General features: G+C 34.5%; 1 protein-coding gene across 6 annotated transcripts in view; it reads right to left on the reverse strand.

The window, feature by feature from the left end:
- Positions 1-1378: 1378 nt before the first annotated feature.
- LOC106063071 (5-aminolevulinate synthase-like) overlaps positions 1379-26203 on the reverse strand; it is a 44256-nt gene continuing 19431 nt past the window's right edge. For 4 of the 6 annotated variants that reach the window (XM_056027766.1, XM_056027767.1, XM_056027765.1 and 1 more), the window contains exons 3-12: positions 12845-13021; positions 12250-12399; positions 11350-11575; positions 10464-10648; positions 9882-10061; positions 9544-9708; positions 8883-9022; positions 8520-8648; positions 6204-6389; positions 1379-5337 (exon numbers count right to left, since the gene is read on the reverse strand). In XM_056027766.1, the coding sequence (XP_055883741.1) occupies positions 5188-5337; positions 6204-6389; positions 8520-8648; positions 8883-9022; positions 9544-9708; positions 9882-10061; positions 10464-10648; positions 11350-11575; positions 12250-12399; positions 12845-12989 (1656 nt within the window). In that variant the 5' untranslated portion in view covers positions 12990-13021 and the 3' untranslated portion in view covers positions 1379-5187. Of the gene's footprint in view, positions 5338-6203; positions 6390-8519; positions 8649-8882; positions 9023-9543; positions 9709-9881; positions 10062-10463; positions 10649-11349; positions 11576-12249; positions 12400-12844; positions 13022-15945; positions 16057-16642; positions 16789-26203 lie in introns of those variants that run through there. The other 2 variants (XM_056027769.1, XM_056027770.1) reach the window with 2 other exon arrangements.

The following is a 26203-nucleotide window of genomic DNA, read 5'->3' on the forward strand; positions in this document are numbered from 1 at the left end:
TACACAATTTGTCAGGTTGTAGTGTACACAATTTGTCAGGTTGTAGTGTACACAATTTGTCAGGTTGTAGTGTACACAATTTGTCAGCTTGTAGTGAACACAATTTGTCAGCTTGTAGTGTACACAATTTGTCAGGTTGTAGTGTACACAATTTGTCAGCTTGTAGTGAACACTATTTGTCAGCGTGTAGTGTACACAATTTGTCAGGTTGTAGTGTACACAATTTATCAGCCTGTAGTGTACACAATTTGTCAGCTTGTAGTGAACACTATTTGTCAGCATGTAGTGTACACAATTTGTCAGGTTGTAGTGTACACAATTTATCAGCCTGTAGTGTACACAATTTGTCAGCTTGTAGTGTACACAATTTGTTAGGTTGTAGTGTACACAATTTGTCAGGTTGTAGTGTACACAATTTGTCAGCTTGTAGTGTACACAATTTTTTAGGTTGTAGTGTACACAATTTGTCAGCTTGTAGTGTACACAATTTGTTAGGTTGTAGCGTACACAGTTTGTCAGCTTGTAGTGTACACAATTTGTCAGGTTGTAGTGTACACAATTTGTCAGCTTGTAGTGTACACAGTTTGTTAGGTTGTAGTGTACACAATTTGTCAGCTTGTAGTGTACACAATTTGTTAGGTTGTAGTGTACACAATTTGTCAGCTTGTTATTCTCAAAAAAAAAAAGGTGGGGGGAATGGGAAAGTGCCAGATCTTTTTTTTTTCCTCCTCAATCAGAGCTCAACCGCATGTTTGAAACTGAAATCCTGTTACCGCATGTTGTCAGACACAGCATATCTGTCAGTCACTGCAGGTCTATCATTGCATATCTGTCCCTGCATGTCTTTGAGTCACTGCATGTCTGACACTGTATGTCTATCACTGCATGACTGTGAGTCACTGCATGTCTTGAGTTAATGCATGACTGTTGGTCACAGCATGTCTTGAGTTAATGCATGACTGTTGGTCAAGTTAATGCATGACTGTTGGTCATTGCATGTCTGTGAGTCACTGTATGTTGTCAGCCACTGCATATCTCTATTAATCACTTCATACCTATCAGCTACTACTTGTCTGTGAGTCACTGCATGTCTGTCACTGTATGTTTATCACTGCATTTCTGTCTGTATCTCAATGTCTGCCACTGCATTACAAACCTTTAGTAGAAAATTCAGATATTGTCATCAATGCAGAAACATATACCTTAAGACCAGCTTTAAACAAGGACTAAATTGAGAAGCATCACATATCCAATCCTTGCACATGTTCCTGCTAGCACAATACAAGACTTTAGCTTATCAGTGTGCTCAAGTCTTGGTGTAGGCTACTAAAAAAATTCCTGAAATAATATTCTTTCAACGAAGTCAACTATGAATAGATTATGTTTCAAATTGGTCATTTTATTTGCTGTTTCAATCTGTTACATAACAATTCTCAAGTGCTGCTTTTATTTCATGTATTTCAAACTGGTCAACACAAACACTATGTTAACAAGAAAGAGAATTTAAAGACCTATCAATCTCTGAAAATATGATACCTAACAATGGGCTTATTTTAAAAGGTATCAAATGCAGTAGTTGGTAACAAAAAAGACCAACAAAACACTATTAAAACAATAAATTCAAAACAGAATGTTCAAATATTGATCACATATTGATCATCAATGACAGTTTGAATGATCTTAAACAAATGTTGAATGACTCAGAAAGCACAAACTTGTTGAACATTTGATGAATGTATCATGATGCACTTTTCATACTTTTTAAAAAATTTGTCAGGATCCAAGGTGTTGCCCCTTCCAAGTCATCAAACATTGAAATATAAAACTTGTTTCTAGAACTCTTGTTTATTTCAATGTATCAAATACAATATCAAATCAGTATTACTTTCAACAACAACAAAAAAAACAACAGTGCCTGCATGTAATCAGGAATATAAAAATTTAAATTTTTTTTCTTTTCTTTGCTACCAGAACTAGGTCAGAGACATGTTGCAGAGTTTCCAGAAATCTTAAGAGTACAATTTGTAAAGTAACTTTGAACACAATAGAGTTCATTTGATTATTGAGCTTATATATATTATATATGTACACATATTGCAGAGAAACAAAATATTGTGGTACCAGTCTGACAAATCAAGATACTTATCTTTCATCGAATATCAGGACTTTTAAACATAGTGCATGCAATATAACGATACATCAATATGGTGCATGTTTTTTAAAAGCATGCAGTAACTCTTACCCTTGACCTTTGAGCTTTGAGACATGGTAGAGACAAGGGATTTTCAGGTTTGTGTTGGTTGTTACCTCAAACAATCACTTTCTTTACAGAGAAACAAAATCTTCAATTCAAGAAAGAAAACTTTGAGCTAACAAGAGAGAAAAAAATTGCTGGGAAGGGAAGAGAGAAAATAATTTGGAAGAAAAAAAGGGGGATAAATCTAATCAATGAGGTGCAAAAGTATGAAGTTACTTCCTGCTAATTGAGCTTTACAGTTGATCCTTCATACTGACCACTAGGTTGGACTTGATTGCAAACAATATGGATACAAAATTTATCCAATTTTAGGTCATGGGCTCTTATTTCTTTGCTCTTTTCTGCTGATGTAAATGGGAGTCCATAATTAACACACTTTTTACACCTCAGTAAAAGAAAAAAAAAAGTTTTGTGTTCAAGTCATGAATCAATCCTGCTTTGTTCAAGTCATGAGTCACTCCTTTGTTTTGCATGCACAAAGATGGAGAAGCAACACTGAGAGGTGATGGTGGTAAAACATCCTTAAAGTCTGATGCGAGTTACAAAAAATGATAAAGTCAAAAGTCATTATCAACTGACTTAAAACTGTCTTGAATTCTTACAACATTAAAAAATTCAAATTCTGCTCCAAGAAAAAAAAAATAACTTGAGAAACATCTTGTGAAATGCTTGTCAATTGCCAGTAAATAGAATGACCAACAAAAAACATTTTTTTTTTTACTTGCAAAAATCCCCAACTAACATTTCTGTAGAGAATAAATTCTAAAATTAATTTTGTGTGTTTTTGCCTTTATACAACTGGGTTGATCTTATTGTAAAATGATATAAATATACTTTTAAATAACTTTAGCTTTGCGTTATCATATCATTAAAAAAAGTAGAACAAAATACAAAGCCTACATTGTTTTTGTTTTTTTTAAAACAACTATTCTTTCTATATTTTGAAAAGAAAAGTCAAGCTTACTTTCCTTACTTAATGCATGCAAGAATATTGGTCTAAAAATTAAACAGTGTCAACAAAATTAAGATTTATTAATATTTCAACATTTTCATTGATACTTTTAATCTTAATATCTTAATTTTATTCATTTTAAATAGGAATACATTTAGCTGCATTTGTTTACAAAGTTAACATGGAATAAAAGTTTAAATTTAAATGAATTCAGTATTTGTTTAGATTTGTTAGAAAAAAAAAACAACAGTTTTTAAATAATCAGCTTTTTTTTTACTAATTTGGACACACAAAAATTGTTAATTTCTATTAAGCTGATTTTGGCACATGAATAAAAAAAACAAATAAAATAAGTCTCATTAAGCATGGCAAAAAATGAATCCTTCAGGTTAAATTGTTTAATAATTTAGGGTTAGTTGAAAATTATCAAAATAAATTTTGAATAAAAAATTTGCTGCCTATCTTAAGAAACATCTCATTTCTCTCCTTAAAAAAGTATATGGCAGAAATAGAAAAAATGTTTTGCTGTTAAATAACCCACTAATTTGGCAATCATTAATATTAAATATTGTAAAAATTATTATTTTTTAACCCAGTTGGTCCTATTCAACCTAATAAAACATTCATTGTAATAGTGCTATTATTGCTATTTTTATTTTTCTAATTCTGTAACAAACTCTTCTATTCTTTTTGAAGTTTAGTTTTTTTTTGTTCTTTTGAAAAAAAAATGGCAACTATTGAATTCCCATTTTTTTAAAATTCAAAACCCAAATGAGATTACTTGCTGTTTCATGTAGCCAAAATTATATTGATGTTGAATACCTTGGATCCTTGGGGAAAAAAATGTTGCCATTTTCTTTTCAACTTATTCTATATTCTAAATGTGTTTTAACTTTTTAATTTAAAACAAAAAAATGTCCAAGTCACCACCAGCACCTGTGTGTAAAATCAAAATTGCCTGGGCCATGCTATTAAAAAAAAATGCGCAAAGGATTTATTTGTTCTCAGTCTTAATAGTGTTCTTTTCTTTCATTCTAATCCAGAAAAATATTTTGGTAAGACTGAAACAAAAAATCCTTGCCAGTTGGCAATGGTTCTAAAGAAATGCTAAACTGGTGAGAGATGAGATCTTGGAAAGTTTTCTCTGAAAAAGCAAAAACAGTCAACTGAACCCAAACAGATCTACTGCTCATATTCTTTGTTGTAGAAAACTTTTTTTTAATATGTTTCTGAAATTCTTTCAGACATGAAGATTATTACATCCTAGCCCATACTTCCTGCAGGATGGCAGGGTTTGAACTAGGGACTATCATGATGAAAGTCCAAAGCGTATATATAATAATTAAGCCACAAACTTTTGTTTAGTTTGCCATGATTTCATATTTTAGATGTGTTGCTAACTTAGTCAATTTATTGTTGATGTAATAGTGTCCTGAATATGAAAGAAATCATCTCTTCAAACCAAGTTCTAGCACTGCATTAATACCAAGTCTCTTTGTCCAATGTGTGCAGGTTGATTCACCCATTAAGTCCAGGTTGTAAAAGATCATATTAACTTATTGTTTTTAAATGTCATACAATGAATACATATTTCTCACACAAAAAAAAAATTTTTGTTTTTGACATTCCCAAAAATGTTCATCTAAAATTATTGTCATTGTGTTGTTTTAAAGTTGATTTGTACCAACCAAACAATATGATCTTTTACAAGTCAATGTATCTTTTTTTTTAAAAAAAAAGAAAGAAAAAAAAGATAACTTAAGAAAAAATTAATAATTTAGTAGGAAGAAAAAGGCCAAATTTGACTAAGTTTTTTTTTCTTAATTCAATTTATTTTCTAAATCACAGAATGTTCTGTCAAGACTTGAAAGAAAGTCATTGTAAGAGCAAAATATTTTTAAAGTTCATAATTTAGGAAAATAGAATAGAGGAGATATATTAGTTGAAAACAAAAAAGGGTGTGTGTGATTCTCAAAGCTCAAGCAAGGGCAGCCTGTAGGGAGGCGTAGGTACAGTTGCTGCGTTGACAGACTGGCTCCGGCTTGAACATCTTCTGGATGCTCAGCTCCTTGTTACAGTTGCTGCAGGTGTTGGGACATACATGGCCGTACAAATGTAGACCAGTTTCCTGGAGGGACATGCAACAATAATCATATCAGCAAGAAGTCTTTAAATTGTAAATGAAGAATGCCTAGTAAAGAAAACTAAAAGTTTGTTTCTTATCCTGCACTTAGAATGTAATATTTAAGAACTGAATCTCAGGATCACAAGGCAAGAGGTAAGAACTTCAATTCAAAATTATGTTTACTTTAAATAATCGCAGTGTTAGCTCATGACAACGCCAAAGTAAAGAGTTGTACAAATTATGACAAATGTTTCCTAAAATTTTAAATAAGCTATAGCAAGTAAACAAAGATAGAAAACAAATCAAGAATCTTTTAGAATACAAATCATGAACGAAAGATTTATCTCTGCATCAAATGTAAAAAGTTATATGCCAATAAGAAACTGTCAGGAAATGAATGGCTCCAGCTTCAACATCTTCTGGATGCATTCTTTTTTGTTGAAGTATGAAAGGAACAATTTTAATGGAAAGAAATACTTTTAAAAATAAAACTGACTGTTCATAATGAAATTCAGAAAGGCAGTAAAGCATCGTTTAGGCAACACTAAAACATTTATTTTAGTCCATTGTAAAATGTCTATATCCCATAAAAACAAGTAAAATTATAAACTCCTATCTTGTGGAAATAATAGAATTTTATTTAATATAGAACAGGACAAGATGGAAAGACATCAAACTTAAGATATGTTTCCCTCACTGTAGTACAGGATTTAAATCAGCTAAAAGTTGTAAAAATCATTGAGTCACTAAGTCTTCTAGACATAGAGCTAAATGAAGATAATCTAATTCTTGTTTAAATACCGCCTTAAGTTAAAATGCTTTTGAAAACAAACAAGTTTTCCACATAAAACTTTTGAGACAAATGTTACCTTCCATAATTCAGTCAGGTTAGCCACAAATTCATCCATCATAGCCTTGGTATGGTGAGGTGTGGGGGCCACACGTAATCTTTCAGTGCCCCTGGCTACAGTTGGGTAGTTAATGGACTGGACATAGATGCCATACTTGGTAATCAGGTCATTTGAAATCTGAGTGCACAGCTGAGCATCTCCAACCTGGACAATACAAAGTGACAACTAGTGATGGGCAAAAGTTAACTAAAAAGTTGCTAACTTTTAGTTTAACTAAAAAAAATTAGTTAAGGCCAAAGTTTAATTAAAAAAAAATAGTTTAGTTAAAATCCTAGTTTAATTAATTTTTTTTAGTTACAAACTAAAAAGTTTAATTACAAATTTTACAAACTTTTTTAACATACATACGGTCATACCAATAAATATTTAGATATATGTAATTCAGAGAATATATATAATGAATGATAGAGAGGAGAATAAACTAGAGGGTGCACAGGTCACTAGAAAGCCTTTTGACCTTTACCCTATAATGGCAGCTTTTCCCGCCTTTAAAAAAAAATACACGTGTTCATTATATTTCTAGCAAGTTTCGCTGCTTGATAAATCCTGATAATTCCTTGCTTCTATAGATCTACATTTTGCTGCTTTTTTTTATTAAACACCAGTGTGTTCCTGTATTAGTTTATAGCTGCAGGCCAAGAATTTTGCTTTACTATATAGATCTAAAAGAAATGTCGACTCTTTTTATTTTAAAACTTTTTACTAGATAGATCTAAATTCTAAAGTTAGAGTCTAGTGACGTCTAGTCTATTACTATTAGTCTATTTCTTCTATTACATCTATAGTCATAATAGTCTATATTACTCTATATTTAATTATTTTAGTCTCTTAGGTCTTAGTCTTAAGTAGAGTCTAACTCTTAGTAGTCTTAGATCTAAATGTAAATTTAAAATTATAAGTCAATAATATAGATCTATTAGTTTAGAGATTCTACTATTCTAGAAGTAGAATTAGAGTCTAGATTAGATCTAGATATATCTAGAAAATTCTAGATTACTTATTAGGCCTATAATAGTACTGAGACCTAATTTAAGATGCAAAGATGATAGTTCTATAATAATAATGACTATAATAGGCCTACTAATAATAGTCGTCACTATGCTAGATATCTAATAGTAACTAAATCTAGATTAGATCTACATCTACTTCTATTATAATTATACTTATATCTACTATCTAGATCTATTAGATCTAGATCTAGTATTATCTACTAGAGTATATTATATTATATTATAGATCTAAATACCCATATCTTGTTATAATCATAATTATAATAATCTAAAATCTCTAGATAGATCTAGAGTTACTAAGATATCTACTAGACACTATTTAGATCTAGTAGTAGTAGTAGTAGTAGTAGTAACTAGTATTTCTTAAATTATTTTTAGATTAAAATATTAATTATTTGATCTTGGTCTAGTAGCTAGATCTAATTCTAGATTTAGATCCAGATTATATTTCTGATGATATTCTGATCATTTCGTTTGTAGAAGATATTATTAATATTCTAGAATCTAGAGTTAGCTAGCGAGTCAACATGCAGTTTTATCATTACTTCTAAAAAGGTAACTTATATTAGAACTTGGACAATTACTTCTAATTTCTTGCTATAAATTTATAATAGTATCATTCTAGTCTAATCTACATCTATCCCATAAAGACATTTAAATCTTTTTTCATGTGCACAAATAAATGTTTATTACATTTTGCTAAAGAGATTGGTTGTTGTTTATATTTTTCATTTTTGGCTGTTTCGTCCTTAAAAAAGGTCAAAATAGTTAGTAAAAGTTTAACTAAAGTTTCTTAGTTTAGTTTAACTAATTTTTTCAATTTGTGATTAACTAAAAGTTTAATTACTTTTTTTTAGTTCAAACTTAGTTTTAGTTTAACTAAAAAAATTTAGTTTAGTTCCCATCACTAGTGACAACAGAAGTCACAGTAAACTATTTACTTAAAGCATAAGAAGAAAATGTTCAACAAGTTCTCAGAAACAGTATGAAGGAAATATTCTGCAGCTGTTTACTCTTATATTACTTTGTACATTTGAAATTTATGACATAATTTCTTTATTCTATATTTCTTAAGTGCTTTTACCAGTAGTTCAAGGGTAAATTAGTATGCAAATTAAAAACATTTTGTTTAAAGAACTGGGTGATCCTTAAAGACCATTTCTAATAATCTAAGATAAGATAATAAGATAATCTATTGAATAATTCAAGTTAAAAAAATCCATAGAAAAAGATCAAATAAGATTGATTAACAATCTATAATTACCATGATGGGAATTATATGACTTGGGCTGTGTGAGGCAGGAAGTCCAGCAGCAACAAGTTTCTCTCTGAGGTATTTCACATTGCGTTTTTGTCTAGCTCTGAGTTCTCTACCTTCATCACTTGCTAGAACCTGGACATTTAGAGGTTGAAAGTGGCAATGCTAATTAGATATTGGAACAATCTAAACAGTAACTAGATTCACCAAATAATTTCTTAAGCGTAGATAAAATATACAGCATAAAAAAAAAAATTAACGTCAGCTTGATTTTTGGGATTATATGCTTATACTAGCAATAGATGGACAATAATAAAAATTGAGGATGAACTGCCAACTTTACTTTAAAAACAAAAAAGACAATCTCACCCTCACAGATGCTAGGCAACCTTTTAACACCGTAGGAGGCAAAGAGGTGGTAAATATAAATCCAGCACCAAAACTTCTTATCATGTCAACCAATTTAGCTGATCCAACAATGTAGCCTCCCATGTTGCCAAATGCCTTGCCTACAAGAAAGAAAACAAAGTTCATAGGTCAAAGGCTAGTAGAACTTATCAATAATTAATTCCCACCAAACCATCAGGAGGTGGAATGAGTCTAAAGACAGCATAAAACAATTACATAATAATGACTTTTATAGATTAAAGTTATAAACATATTAATTATTATTATATTTTAATATTGCTTTACTACATTTATGGATTTTTCTATTCCTAATTCTGAACTTTAACGTATTGTAAGTTCATTCAGCTGTAATGGTACATAATGAAATAAGTTCATTCAGCTGTAATGGTACATAATGAAATAAGTTCATTCAGCTGTAATGGTACCTAATGAAATATGAACAATACATGTACTTGTGCTAAGTGGTTGATCTTATCAGTCTCACAGGCCTAGAGGTCTCCAAATGGAAATAGCATTATCTTGTTCTTTCGACAGTCATTGTACAAAAAGCTTTAGTTACCCAGAGTTCCTGAAATGATGTCCATCTTGTCCAGACAGTCATTGCACTAAAAGCTTTAATTACCCAGAGTTCCTGAAATGATGTCCATCTTGTCCAGGCAGTTGTCTTGCTCCCCAACACCAGCTCCATGTTCACCATACATGCCAACGGCATGAACCTCATCAACAAAGGTCAGAGCTCCATACTTGTGGGCCACTTCACACATCTCAACAGTGGGACAAATCGAACCTGAAGGCAAAAATTTCTATTTAGTTATTAAATTATAATTATTTTTCATCCAAAGATGGCATGATGAGCTAATGAAAGTGAAAAAACTACTTTTCTTTTTTTTTTGTTCAAGTATTCCTAGCAGTAAACAACAAATTGCATTTCAAAGAGATGATATAGAACTCTATGCCTACCATCCATAGAATGAACAGTTTCAAAGGCCACAACTTTTGGTACATTGGGATCCACCTTCTTCAAGAGCTCCTCCAGATGGTCAGGATCATTGTGTCGGAACACATGTTTCTTGGCCATGCTGGTTCTGATGCCTTGTATCATAGAGGCATGGTTTCCAGCGTCAGAGAAGAAGTGCATACCTAAATGGAATACAGGGAAAAGATTTAGGTAATAAACTATGACATAAGATATTCCTAAATCTTAGTTGAAAAGTACTTCCTTGAAGGGCTTGCCCTCTGACCTCCCCACGCAGGGGCATCAGGTTTACTCAAGAAGTATGAACTACCTAATACAGAAGTGAATAAATAATCTTCAAATGAATGGATCATCTTGCAACAGAGTGGTCAGCGAAGAGCCAATTTCTCTTACCTGGCAACAGGAAGAAATCCTTTCTTTTGATCAAAGATTAGAAGGGCCTTCAGTCCAATACTTTTTGGACACTAAGAAGTGGAAATGTTAAGTATGTTGTAAAACAATCAAGAACTAGAAAGACAAGAAGTCTTTGGATGCTATTTAAAAAAGAAAAGACAACATACGCTTACCTGGAAGATGTTTTCCAAGAGTAAACAGGGTAGTGTCATTGGCTACATAGCAGGAAGTGAAAACAAGGCCAGCCTCTTTCTGGTGAAGTTTGGCTAGCTCTCTCTCTAGCTCCTCATGGAGGGGTGAGTTTCCAGAGATATTGCGTGTCCCACCTGAACCAGCACCATGCTTCATCAGGGCCTCACTGTTGGAATTAAGATATTTTTTTTTTGAGTTTGGTGATCAGCTCATATATCTCATGCTAACTATATTCAACTACAAGTGACAATAACCAGACTATATTAGTAATTATATTAGTGTGTTAAATATTAGCTTATCCAAACTTGTAATTTAAAAATAAATACTGAAATTGAAATTTGGCCAAACCTGATTTTTATCACACTTTAAGCAATTATATTGACTTAATTTTTTGTAACAGAGGACGCATTATATAGTTATATAAAATATGTAGGGTCTTAACATAAAGTGATGACTATATAATAAAAATAAAATTAATTGAAGATATAATAACAATTTTACCAGTTTAATTATAGAATGTTAACATATTTTCAAATTTACTAATAAATACTATTTGATTAAAAGTCCTCTATTTGTAATTACATTTATTACTTGCTGAAATATATCCAAATTTTTAGATATAAAAATAATTATTGATGCTAAATATTAATAAAGTTGTATTTCTTGTTTGTTTTCAAAATGTTTCAAGACAACTTGTTGTTATAAGTATGTTTTGCACACTGCAAAGTTTTAATAATGGGTAAAACTTGAAAAAAAAGTCACAAGTAGACATGCATTGGACCTCTCCAAGAAAACTCAAGCCAAGCTAATTACTATTGTTTTAAACAGGGGATGTATGAAAGAAATAGTGTTGGCCCTTGTACATACCTGACTGCCTCCTTGACCTTGGGGTGCCAGCTCATTCCCAGGTAGTCATTGCTGCACCAGACTGTGATGTCCTTGCTGATGCCGGCGCTGTGCTCATAGGCCTGAGGGAAGGAAGAGGCATCACGCATCACCTTCTTAAAGATGCGGTAGGTGTGCTCATCTTTCTTCTTCTGCAGCTGGCTGGCAAAGAATCCTTCATAGTTGAAGAATCTTGAGGTGGCTTGGTCTGAGGGGAGTGAACACAAGTCTATCACAAAATGAGCTGGACTTTTAGTTTTAACTAATTAGTAATATTTTATTAATCTCCCACAGTTAAAGAAGTTCTTTCAATAAGAGGCTTCTTTCATATCGATGTTAAGCTTCAGATTGTTATTCATTAAACTTCTTATTAAAATGTGTTCATTAAATTGTTTTCCTAGCAACCCACTGCGTATTTGAAGAGTTCTTATATGTATCTTAGCAAATGGGAGAAAAAATGTATTAGTATATTTAGAGTAAAAGTATTTATATGAAGTTATTAAGTGTTCTTAGGTTATTTTAAAACAAAAATATCTGCCCAGCAATTTTTCTAAGAGTGACTCTACATATAGTTTTACTATTGAATTTGTATTGGAGTTAAAGATGTTTAGAATAGTAGTGGCCTAATTAAGTTTAAAAAATTATTTTAGCTTTATATACCTATGCAATAAATTAAGACAAGTACTTTGGTAAAAATAAAGGATTGCTGAAATATATATAACAAAATATTTTAGCCTATATTATAATTTTAAGGGTTACTCAAAATGTGCCAATATATAAGACCAGAAGTCACTACTGCCTCTTTAACAATCCTAATGCCACTCTATGTTGCCCAAACTGGCAGATGGTTATTTATTTCCTGGCTCTTGGAATGTTTCTTACCAAGTTCATGCTTCTTCCCATGGGGCTTCACTTTCAGAAGTTGCTGGTTGATGGTGTCATCCTGAGCAACCTTTGGGGCCTCAGTCACTGTCACCTCAGCATCGGTCACATATGGGCACTCATTGTTCTGGCTCTCCACCTCAGGGGCAGCTAAAAGTACAAAAAGGTGGTAGTTGAACAGTCAAAAACTTTAATAAGCATAAAGTCAAATTGTTTAAACAGTCAAAAACTATATTTTTTTTAAATGTTTATTGGAACAGTAGATTTTGTATATAGGTAAATTGCTGTAGCAACTGTGTAACAATAATCTGCTGAGCATTAACCATCTTTAGAAATGAACTGTTCTTACGATATTTACAATTTCAATAGGAATGGTTTTGAAGGACATTCATCTAAGTTCTTAGCCATTTAACTTGTGGACTTTTTTCTATAGTTGAGTATTCATTACATTTATATGACACATTTCAATCAGAAATTAAGATTTAATTATGATACTAAAAGTTTTTATTGTCAAAAAGACATTGAAGCTAACACTCTGAAAATGTCAAGTGTGTTTGAGAGACAGTCCTCAATTAGTTCATCAAGCTCTCCTTACCATTTTGTTTGTTGATGGTCCACTGTTGACGAGTTTGGGTCATCATCACTGGGCATTTCTCCACATAATTCAGGAACAGTGGGGCAAACTGCCTGATGGAAGTGGTTGAAAACTTGTTCAAAAAGGGGCAAGCAGCCGACTTCATCTTGAGTGATGATCAATCAACAATCTACTAATCTAGAATTTTTTAAAAGTTGAACATAAGTAAAAATATGAATGAGGAATTTGGATCAAAAGTATTTAAGTTCTTTCCCCTTTTTAGGCAAAAAAAAAAAGTTATTATACTAGGGTAGTATGCCAAGAAGAAACCTCATCTTAAGATCTGAATTGTCAGCCAAAAGTCAGGGGTAGGTCAGAAGAGCATAAAATTTCAAGAACATATACAATTTTGTTGACCTCCTATCCATCCATATTAGTTTCTATTAGCTTAGAAAATTGTATGCTATTATGCTGTTATTATTTAATGTGAGGCGGAGTGGTAAAGCACTTGGCTTCTAAATGAAGGGATAAATCCTGGTGAAGACTGGGATTTTGTATTTCTGGACACTCTTAAGTCTAATTCTGATGGGTACCTGACTTTAATTTGAGTAAGTTAAGGTGGCTGGTAATTGTACTGGCCACATGAAACCCTCACTTGCCAATAGAAACTGAAGACCTTTACATCATCTGCATCATGGATCGTAAGGTCTGAAAGGCGAAATGAACTTTTATTTGTACTATTATTACCCAGTATTGTATATCATACTTGTTTTATAACAATCAGAAAGAATGGAAGTCCTGACCCACAGTATAAGAGATACATCTTTGATGTTTTGATAACTCTAATCAGTTCATGATTCATTGAAACCATCTGAGGGTATACATGACTAAAAGTCTCTGAGATCTAGTTGGATAGAGGTAAAAACTAAGAGATAGTTGAAAGCTGATCAAATAAAACCGCTTCTAAGTCCCTGCACTATTGGTTGTTTTGTGTGCAGCCATTTAGTTTCTAATAGTTTTGAAGTGAACAGCTCCATGTTAGTCAAATGTTAAGCAGTCAAAACAAAAGGCACAAATAACACTAACAAAAATACGAAGACATTTAATTAAACATCTTGATCTATTTCTATTGAAGTGCTGATATTTAATGGGGGGTGGACCAAAGCCTGGTCTGATAGACATGTCATCCTGTTTTCTGTTTTGTTGTTATGTAATGTGGACAAACAAACAAAAAAAGTTTAGATTGCACTTTCCAAAGTAGACCTATTTAAGTTGACTTGACCAGTTGGACATTGAGACAACGCCTCATCACCAGATCGTACTTTTCTGTCAAAAACATATTTCTAATCTCTACGGACTTGAATCAAGTTACGTCCTCCTGTTTTTTTTTTAAGCAAGGGCGATAACAATGTATTCAAACATGGAGTAGAGCATGTGTCGGGATGACGTGCAGTGTCTCAGGTGGCGATGTGTGTAGCTGTGGCTAGGCGTGAGTAGTGGTCCGAGGGAAGCCAGCGTGTGTAAGATGGAGTCATGGGGGGGGGGGCGCATTCCGTATCCTGGGGACCAGGGTTTACCGCCTTAAAAGCACAGCTGCTCTGTAAACTAGGAAGCAGCAGGGCAGTGGAGAGTGTAAGACGTTGGAGAAAGCGTTAAGGTAATAGTTAGAATGGTGGGTTAAGTAACACGGAACTCCTTGAGTTGACTACAGCTAGTGTAACATGGTGCCTGTAATAGTTAGAATGGTGGGTTAAGTAACACGGAACTCCTTGAGTTGACTACAGCTAGTGTAACATGGTGCCTGTGTTTGGGGTATCTGCTTCAGTATAATCTCAAGTGCACTGCACTCAATACTATTTGCAAGCACTGCCAAGCAGACAGAATAAAGAAATAACCGAGAAAGCAAGACAGAAAAGAATGTGATGAAATGCTAACCACATGTAAGGCCTATATGCTAATGCTTCAGCTTACACACACGTGAAGCTTGCCACTAGGGTAAACAAAAAAGTGAGGTGCAATGAATGGGAAAAGACATACAATTAAACGAAACAAAATCAATATATGCTATATGAACTCGGGTAAACATGTATTATTAATGTATTTGTTTTAGCATGAATACATAATTTGGCTGCAATGTTACTCAATTATTCTGCACACAAATGTACAGCAGCTGGGCCAATGTGTTACACTCAACTTAAACCTGGCTTACCGCTGTGGCAACAATCAGGATTTAAGACTCGTTGATATCAGTGGTAGCTTGTACTCGAACCTAAGAGGGACTCTACACATAGCATACACATTATGAAACATGTAAAGAGGTTAAGTAGGAATACAATGTAACCGTGGTTTGTACTTCAACTAACTGTTACACAGGCTAATAAAGACAAGACGAAATACAGCGATGTGCACTTCACACAGTTTGGCTGTTACACAAGCTTAGTAACAAGCAAGATCAGAGACCGTGGTTTGTACTTCATATAACTGTTACACAGGCTCAGTAATGAGCAAGATTACAGACCATTTAATCCATCGACGTGACGTCAAAGACAGGTATAAGGAGAGGGAAGGGTCTTACCTGTGCCACACATGATTGACATGAACCGTGCCCATCAGTGGAGACATAATTTGACAAGCACACGTAGGCACAGTAGTTGTCACTTTTTAAGGGTCCCCCCCTCTCTTGAAACGCCACATCAGGGAATGTCAACACGGCCACTAATTATTGACAACGCCTTTATTTGACGTAATTCTTGGAGATGTGAGCATCGGGCCGTTCAAGGTTTCTCAAACAAAGCGCGCAGAGTAACTCATGAGAACCGATACGCTGGTTTCCAAAGGATCGAATATTGCCTGCGTTACAGTTATGTCTGAAGCATAATGAGCCACATAGCTTAGTACACACAAGAAAAACAAAAACAGATACTATTTCTGGATGCAAGTTCCTGCTAACAGTTCAACTAGATTATTTTTTTTTAAATAGGACCTATCCCCTAACCAATGCATTGTGTAAATATACCAAGATAAGGAACATATTTGCTACCGGATTGTAATTGCAAATCAATATACTTTATACAATTGGTCATTCAGATGTCAAGCATTTGTACAAAAGAAAATTGACTTACAATGAACGCTTTCAAATCTAATCGAGATAGTGTTGACTAGAGTTTTCAATACGAACTTAGCATTCAATGTGAATCGTTTGTTGTAACGCTAAGATTGCAGTAATTGTTGCACGATGGCTTACAGACACGCAATGACAAGACTTACTTCGTCCTGCTTCTTATAGTCTCTTATCTAATCTTTCATTTCCTTTAGAGACACAGTTTTGTTTTTTTGTCTATTGCATTATCTTTCCACGTTCGTTAAAACACGTACAACAACAAAAACAACGAGATTTAGTTTTCTGAGACAGCACTAAACGAAATGAAAAGCTGTTGGAACAACTTCACTAAGAACTTTCAAAATACAAGTCTATCCAAAATACTAATGAACTTCAAAATTCTAGTCCCTTCAAAATTGTAGTCCATTCCAAATTCTATTTCTTTCAAAACTGTAGACCGTTCAACATATAAGTTGTTTCAAGTTCGTTTCATTCGCAAGAGGATTTTTAAAAATACTTCCTGCAGTATTCAGTCTGGATGATCAAATCGATCTAGAATTTTAAAATCGCGTTTGTATGCATCTAAGAATATTAATATCCTATCATTTCTTGTTTTATAAATCTATACAAGAATTATAAACAAACGCCCATTTTTAGTGCAACTAATAGGCTATACATTTCTTTTGAATTAGGAATTTTAAAAAAAGCCACATGAGTACCTTAGAATTCAAACATATGTTTCATAAGTAGCAAATGTGTTGAGTCCGCGTTATTCCTACCAACTATTGTAATGACACTGAACTTATCCAACTGAAATGGAAAGCTGTACTCTAGGAGCCATGCGGCTTCAGCTTGATATTTATACCTGCTCAGTTTTTTTTTTCTATATCAAGTCACGAGACGACGCCTTTTTTTTTTACAGTTATTTAGGGCATTACATAACATTATAAATGTCTTCGACCAGAATGCACTAGCACGTGAACTGTTAATTATAAAATAGAGTGCTCTGTCTTACAATACTACCATTTACCCACAACACTTGTCTGTACTTGTATACAACCAAATCACAGTTTCGATTGTATGCATAAGAAGACCACTGATAATGAAATGTTCTTTCCTTTCATATTTTTGAAAACTTGCCAACATCAGTTTCAAATTAGGTTTTACTAATGATGATAATTCGTCAAAGACCATAATTGTTAGATGGTTTCTAAATCTTTTCAGTTGCCACCCACTAGACTTGGTTTGTTCGTTAAAGACAACCCCCCCCTTTTATTTTATTGCATTTATTAATTATTGCAACTTCAGTTGAAAACAAGAAAAGGGGGGGGTATCTGTGGGAAGGGTACAGTGATAGCTTTTCAAATATATGTAATTTTTTTAAGTTGTACGAATTGAATTCGAGCTCTAGGGCTCAAGCCTCCTCAAGCCAATTAACTAACTACTGTGCCAGCGCAGTACCAATGAAAATAGAAGTATCGATAGTTTCAGACTTTTAAGCAGCGACTTAATTCTGTACAAAAAGTATAAAGGGGACTTATTCAACTTATACCACCACATTTGTCAATAAAATGTTTCCCCCATATTCGATACCAAACAAAATAATTAATTCACAATAACTAATCAAATAATTGGTTAATTTTTTTAATTGATTCTTGTGTTGTCAAGTCAAAGAAATAATTGTGCAAAATGTTCAGCTTGCTCCGAGATTGGGTGTGGGAGAACTAAGGTGTAAAAAAAATTGTACTAGACAAAGTGAGTTGATATAACCTTTATAAAGAATGTTGAGGGGCACTGAGCAGACGGCTAAATGAATCACGTGCTATCCACGACTATGGCGATTGGCTGATTCTGCATCTCTCCACCATAAAAATGCCCATTATTCATTTGTTTTAACTGATGGCTTAAATCTTTTAATATTACGATGAAACAAAAAAAGTGCAAAACTTTATTCGTAAAATATCAAAGAATTCGAGAAGCTGAATCAGAAGCTAGGAGGACAGACTGATCATCAATTCATTTAGCCCGCTATTTGTACCTCCTTACGTTAAGTCCAGAAATGTCGTGTCGTGAAGAATCCTTGAAGAGGAAAAAAAAAAACAAAGATGGGAGGTGGTCTGCTTCACGTTTTTAAAAAAAATGGAGGAAAGAGTGCGGGATGAACTTGACCTAGATTTCAAGTCACGAGACGAATTTTTTTGTATTAAGTTCTAAAATAAAAAAAGGATTTGCGGTGTTTTTATTTTTCTTATCCCTCTCCAGAGCCAGCACTAAAATGAGAACTAGGAGGCATATACTATTTTGTTAAAAAATGTGTTCCATTGTATTTTAGTCAAACATTATTTTTTAAGAGAAAACCAGTAGCTTTATAATGTGCACAAAGGAGGTGATTGTTGTTTGAAAAAAAAATATTTTTAACGTTTTTTTTTTTTGGTGTTTTCTTCCATTTTTGTATTTTCGTACCCACACATACACAAACAAAATAAGTTGCTTAACAATTGATTCTCCTTTTTTTTTGGAGACCATCATATTCGTTCTCATCATTTTAACTTCTTTGATGAAGAGCGAAATTTGACTCGTCTGCTTGTACTACATCATTCTAAACAAGAACACCACACCCATTCTGCCACCTCACAGAGTAACTCTTCCATTCACCCGCCGCTTAATTCGGACAGATTCTTGAAGTATCAAAACATTCTTGTCACACACATAGTCCCGACTCACGATCGCATGCGGGTCCAAATGACTGGAAACAACTCCATTTTCGCGCCACCTCTAATGTGATGAGTAGTAAGTAAATCGACACGAATCTAGAGGACCCATTTATTTTTGAACATTATAACATGCACACAAAAAAAAAAAACATTATATACAACCTACACCCTTCACAAAATCTTAAAATTTTCCTTTCGTTTCGAGGGCGATGGCCTGGATTCAGAAGAAAGCTAGGCCAAGGGAAATGTTAACACACAAGATTATATAACATATGACAGGGCAACATCACGAGGTCTACAAGTCATGTGATGGGAGAAAGTCAGCAGAAGCGCCCCTGGAGTCCCACAATCGGGTGAATGTCGAGGTCAAGGCGACATTCTTTCTAGCTCATACACACGCACTGGGAACGCGCAAGGGTGCCAGGACCGCCGTCAGTACCGCTGTTCCAGAAACAAGCATTGCATTATGACACATATTTCAGAACTCGTGAGACACGTTTCAATGAGTCAGTTTGCTTTAGGAGGCAACACAGACATCGGGATACATTTCATATAGAGTAGCCTAGTGGGTTTTTTCCTCTAGCAAAAGGAGATCTACAATTTAATATATGAGTACAATAATCTTTTTGTGACATCTTCCAGACCAAACAATACTTTGCGTTCAGATCCATTTGTTCTACAACATCAGAAGTGGTAGATGCACTCCCCTTTCAACAAGGTGGAATTAGTGATTTCATTAGCAAAGCTATTTACGATGTTACTGTTTAAACCCAATTCTTATATGAAAGAGTAAAAGCCTGAGTTCAACTTGACTAGAGCGAGCTGCATATGTACCACTACGTACACGCGCATAGACTCTTACATAAAACTGGCATGCAGCAAGACCGCGCAGATTGAAGAGGACCTTAACGACATAAGAAACAACGTGTGTCGAGTTGAATGTCTACACATACTAAAAGAAAGGCGAGTGTAATGTGCACACATCATCAAAGAAAGGCGAGTGTAATGTGCACACATCATCAAAGAAAGGCGAGTGTAATGTGCACACATCATCAAAGAAAGGCGAGTGTAATGTGCACACATCATCAAAGAAAGGCGAGTGTAATGTGCACACATCATCAAAGAAAGGCGAGTGTAATGTGCACACATCATCAAAGAAAGGCGAGTGTAATGTGCACACATCATCAAAGAAAGGCGAGTGTAATGTGCACACACCACAAACTGAAGCACTCTGTGTGAGAGGGTAGAACTACAACTAGATCCGGGAAATATTAACCCCCGTGAATTTGTGGGCAGCCTAACCACAACAATATAAACATGCATGTTCAATACATTTATTACTAACTTATATATAGTATATCTAACTCAAGTTTATATTAAAAAAATAAACACACCTTCTTTTATAGTAACTGATATTACACGAATTCCTTAGAATGCACCAAAGAAATAAACACTTAAATTCTTGATACACACAACGCGTTCTTGTAACCGGAAGTAATGACAAGTCAAGCATGAACTACCGGTATGCCTAGGAACGGTAAAGTAAGCATTGACGAGTATTGAAAACTTGTCATCCAGTCACATACGCATTCAGCCAAATCATCCAGTACATCCTCGAAGTTCAGGTACATTATAAACTGATCATTTCAACTGATAGTGAGAAGAAAAGGAAGAAATTATTCAAATCAGTGATTCATAATTAAACTTCAAAGGTTCGCAAAACAAAGTCGTGAGAAATTTAAAGGGGAAAAAAAATGGGTGCAGATGAAAAAAAAAGACTGGTTCAGGAAAATCCTGTTCATCGAAACCTTACTTGTTTGATGTACGTATACCAAGCCTCAAGTTCGTGCCCATAAACAGACATCAATAAGTGTATCAGAAACGTAATACTGTAGACATGTATAGGGATCGAATAGTCGATTGAAAGGTGTTTAAAGTGGTGTCAGAAGTGGGGAAGATGTTGGGTTCTCCTCATTTCACACGTTTCTTCAATACTCAAGATTTAGTCCAGGCACAACATTGTGAAGGACAGCAGGGCAAGACGACGAAAAGGACTTGAACTCAAGACCCTCCAAAGATCCCATGCTGCTATGTAATGCTGTGTTATTGTTTTTCGAAAATTTTATAATGACGTTTCCCTGTGACATGGTAAACGTAATCGGAAAGTTTGACGTTCATTTGGAATTACTGTGTTCCGTTTGAAAACTTAACTTGTCCAGGAACAGAACTAAGATTACAGACAGTAACTTCAAGTTGGTTTCAAATGTATATTTTAGTTTGTTTTGTTTTTTGTAAGAGGTGCGAAGATACTAAGAAGATGACATTTCAAACTAAGCCACGTAACTGCAAATTTAACCAAAGTGTGTGAGTTTGCGCTTTCTTGTTAAAAAAAAACAACAAATCACAAAGTACTCACGCAGTTATCTTATCTTGGGTTTCAAGTTTTGGGACCTTGATAACAAAACGCACTCTCCCGCCCCTCTCCTTTTTTCAGTCTGTCTCTTTTTGGCCCTAAAGTCTTTTTTTTTTAACCCTCAACAGTGAACTCTGACCTTGCGCTTTCTTTTCCCAAACAACATGAACCGACTTACAAATAGCTGAACTTAGACTTGAGACCAACCTCAAGCGCCTTAATAGCACACAATACTGGGAAACTTGAAGTCCAGCATCATTGCAGTGGCACTACCACAGATTAGACAACCCTGACTTGTTTCAACACATCCTTCCATTTACTTTTTTTTTTTACATGGCTGAAGGTTGAAGCAGTTCTAGACTTGTCTCTAATATGTGACCTGAGACAAAGTAGCGAACGACGAAATAGCGCCAACAACAAAATAGCGCCCATGAAAAAAAAATAGCGCCAACGACAAAATAGCGCGCATGACAAACTAGTGCCAATAATTTAATATCTTTTTGTTGATCTTAATTTTTTAAACTTCTATTTTCAGTAAGTAGTTCAAATGTAAAATAGAAATACACGAACATAAAAGAATACAGTTCATAAAAAGACAAAAATGAATAAATTATAGTTATTTCTATTCCAAATACAATGTACTTAATATGCAAGCATAATTGGCATATCGAATCACGTTCTCATGGAATGTGTGCATGGGCGAGTCTGGCAGTTGATATACAATCAAACAGTGGAGACAATCTAGGAGGCAGGTGATAGACAGGAAATAGCGAAAATTATGTTAGAGTTGGTCATTCGCTGACTGAAATCTATGCGAAATAAAAATGAAATAAAATAAGATACGTGACTGTTTTGAAAAATCGATTTTGTGTCCCTAATGTATATTCCCCAAAAAAACAATTGAATAAAATTAAAAAAAAACAAATTGTCAAGAGGATGGGATAGCTAGCTTGACTAATCCCGTCACTTGAATTTGTCATGGTTGTAGCATTAAGCCTCTTGGGTTTGAGGAAAAAGAGCTGCCGCCATATTATATAGATATTAAATCTACATTTCTGACAGATTTTAATAATACACAAATCAATCTATCCATGGCCGGATTTATGTCCTAGTAGGACTGTGCAACTGAACAGGGTTTTACCTCTTAAAAGGGATAACATTTCAAAAATAGATCAATTTTAACAAAATACATGCATGTTAAACAAAAGAAAAGAATGAGAAGAACTCCATTTCTTTTCTCACAATTATGACATACAGTTAGGTTTACTAATATTCATTACATTGACTCTAAAACCTAAAATCATGTCCAGAGCCTCCCATTAGGAAAATCTGGTACTGATTAGATTCCATTAACAAGTCCGCGCTATTTGTCGTTCGCTATTTTGTCGTTCGCTATTTTGTCGGCGATATTTTGCATTCGCCATTGTGTCATGCAACCGTCTCTACATCATCTATACCGCTTAGAGATGTTACACTCTTCGGTCAGCTACTTTGAGGGTTTTGCTTGCTATTTTGTTATTTCTCTAGATGGGTCTAGTCGACCTTAAGTCGACTCCAGGCAGACAACGTGAGTCAGATGTGGCTACAAAAATAAATTTTCTTCGCAATCATGGGAACTACATTACACTTTCCAATGATTCGTACTCAAAGGCAGTCAATATCTTTCTGTGAGAAGTAGGGCCTCCGGATAAGCAATATGTTGTACGTTTCAATTCTGGCTGAGTTCTATTTACTAAATATTATTCTTGGATTGACACAGAAAGATTCACACACTTATCGCGCATGCTCAGCGAAACCTTCTTGGTGAAGCTACACCATACATTACTTTTTTTGTTTTAATCAAGCTGCTCACATGACTCCCTGTTTACAACCACGCCCACCAGAAGAAAAAAAAACTCCTAGACTCCTGTGTAGGTCGTAGAGCCCACTAGGTACGAAGGGGGTGAGGACTTCAAGATAAAGGCGAGCGTACGTGCAGATTAAGCCTTGTGTTATGGGGTCGGCTTTTATTTTTCCACGACCTTGAGGAATTCGGAAAATTCTGGGTCACTGACCCTTTGGACGGAACTTTAGCTTGACCCCCCCCCCACATCAGCTTCAGCAAGTATACAAGATGTACTGTAGTGCTAACTGATGACGTGAAGCTTGACGTTTCTCGTTTGGTTTTATTTTTCTCATAACAGTTACACATTAAAGGAAAAATCTCAAACCCAAAAATGTTTTAACAACTTCAGGTGAAAAGAATTATGCCAGGTAAAACAAACTGCCGAAACAAAAAAAAAAACATTTTAAAAATATTTTTAAAAAAAAAGGGCAGTTTATAAGAAGTGTAATTGTATTAATTAGCTTGGATCAGTCGTGGAATTAAATTTGTAGAAAATTTTATCGGACAAATAACGTTTACAAACTTTTTACCAGAAAGACAGAGTTTGTTAACAAAGACAATAGCCGCATTATACATCTAATATTTTGCTCTTGATAACTAATGAATGTTAGATTTAAAAAAAAAAAGTAACCGGAACATTGTTTTTACCCAAACCCATTCCCTCCCTCACTCCCCACCTCGTGAAAAAGTGCTGCTTAAGGGAATATATAAACTCTACGAGACTTCATAATGTTCTAATGAAAGGCCTTTAGATCTAGACGGTGCACAAAATATTCCTGAGCATTACTTTGTTAAACGTTAGAATGAGTAAAGCCTACATGCGGAAATACAGGAAGTCGTCTAGTCTGTTCAAGATAAATACATTTTTTGTTCTCTTGCCAAATTTGAATTAATTTCTTTTTATACTTAAAAAATTATAACGGTCAAACTACAGTTTTTCCATTCCGGCCAACAAGCTAGTCATTCTTTTCCCAAACAATATATATCAACTTTTAAATTTGTAGGAAAATCGTTACTGCTGTTTTCGAGATTCCTGTCCCCTCCACCCAGCCCAAATATGGGGATAATTTTTTTTATCCAAAAGACTTGTTTGAAGTTTCGTGGAAGGAGTACCGCTAGGCTTTAGATAAAACGAAGGCATGTTCATGGCCAAGACATTTGTCGAAGAAATAAACGACCATTAGATCAGCCAACTTTTGTTAATCAAAGCAACAGTTAGATCCTTGATACAAATAAAGTCGGCGAATGCTGCTGATAACAACGGAAATGTTTATCTATTTATAGTGGAGGCTTTCGTTGGGAAGACATCCTTAAGGAACATTTTTCCGACTTGACTTATAAGGCTAAAACTCGCTCCAGAATGACCATGTGACGTCTAGCGAAACCAATCGTCCTGAACGCTGACCTGCAATGTCGAAACTTGTGGGCAATGGAGAAAAATAGCCCGTTGCCACGTTGCAGGTCTGTACGACGTGGCCACGAGCTATTGGTCTCCACTGCCCAAGGTTGCGACGTCGCAGGTCAGTGTTGAGGCCTTCTGTACTGAATGGTCTTGTGTCGAGACGCTCGATGATCGGGAAACACTTTGACTCAACACAATAAGATAGTTAGGTTCACTGACTTATTGATTCGGATTGTTAAAACCTTCACATTTGAGCTCACTATTGTTCTTCCAAGATACAACAATCACAAATCTACTTGATGACTTGATTTCATTGATGTATTCGACTTGTTGATTGAATATCTAGCTTTTGTAAGAACAAAGACTTTGCTAAATGGTGTCATGGAAACGAGGAGTCTTCACAGTTTAAGCTGTGAAAAGTCACATTTTGTTACAGGATGAAGGCGTGTTGAAGAAGAAATGAGGAACTAGTTCGAAATTTAGTAATGATGAATTTAAAAGAAGAGGAATTATGGGATGAGAAGAGCACAGGGTAGCAGACGGCGACAGAGGTAGTGAAAAATCTTTTATTTTTAAATAGCATAGCATCGTTTAGTGTTCTCGGTGAGATTGTTAAATGATTGTATCAATGAACCTAATTTATTAATCAGAAGTTCCATTCCAACTGGTTTGCAATACAACAAAATAAAATCTAGTGTTGTTTATTCGCATGCTAGTGATGCTGGGCTAGCTATAGTGACGATAAGCGATAGCCTTCATTTATTCATCTGAAAACCAAAGCGGTAAGACGGAAGATAAAACAACTCTACGTGTCTTGTAGTTTAAAGCTTTGTTGAAATTAAAAGGCTCTAAGTTTACTCCATATAGACATAGGTCATCAAGTAGAATTGAATTTTTCTATGTCGAAATAGGCCTGGGGGTAAACTTTCTGATTTTATAATCATCACAGATTTTGAAGTCGATTGGGAGCGTGTTTAGATTGGTGAGGTGTTAGCCCTTCGTAGCTTAACGGGAGAAATCGATTTTTGTAGGTAACTTTTATTTTTAATTTGTGGCGACAACAACAATCGATGAACTTAGTTGCTGCACCTAATTGAGAAAACAACAAAGACTGAATAGACAACAAACGTACACATTTTATTTTCTCCCGGCTCTCTCAGCTTGGCTGCTGATGATTCAAAGGAAAACAAATACCATTTATAACATTTGTAGACCACAAAGAATGGAAACAACACAAGCCAGATTTTTAGACAAGTAAAAAAAAAAAAGATTTATATTGGATAATCTTTATTTAAAACATCTAGATTCTAGAGTTTCTAAACGACCTTTTATCATTCTAGCAACCGGTGCCACATATAAATGTTAGCCGTGTGCCCAGTTTTCTGAGGGGTGGGGGGGGGGGGAGGGTCAAGTGTTTTTAGTGCTTGTATGTTAGAGAAGATTATAATATTTGCTTTTATTTTTTGTGTGTGAAACAAAACAAATATATAAAATGTAAACAGAATTACACAACGCTGTTCACTATTTAGAAGTCACGTCGCCATTTCTAAAGAAAAATTGAAAGAGCAATAGAAGTAGGTTTAAAAAGCTGGAGTGGTCTCCACTTTCTCAGCCCTATGTGGCTCCTGACTGAAACTTGCTCTTGTGTGAGCGTGTGACTTGAACAATGTGTTGTTATTACGTGGTCAAGTAATGACTGTCATAAGTTGACTTTCAGAGCAGGTATCATTCAATGATAAGCCTGAAAAGATAAGACGTACTGGAGTGTCCAACTTGTCAGAATGTCTGTCTCATTTTTCTTCAGCTCTTTTGAATGTAAACAAAGCTTGTTGATATTTTAGTCCAAAAACAAATAGTTCTAGATTT

This window comes from Biomphalaria glabrata, chromosome 4 (assembly GCF_947242115.1).
Source record: "Biomphalaria glabrata chromosome 4, xgBioGlab47.1, whole genome shotgun sequence".
In the NCBI taxonomy this organism is placed as follows: Eukaryota; Metazoa; Mollusca; class Gastropoda; family Planorbidae; genus Biomphalaria; species Biomphalaria glabrata.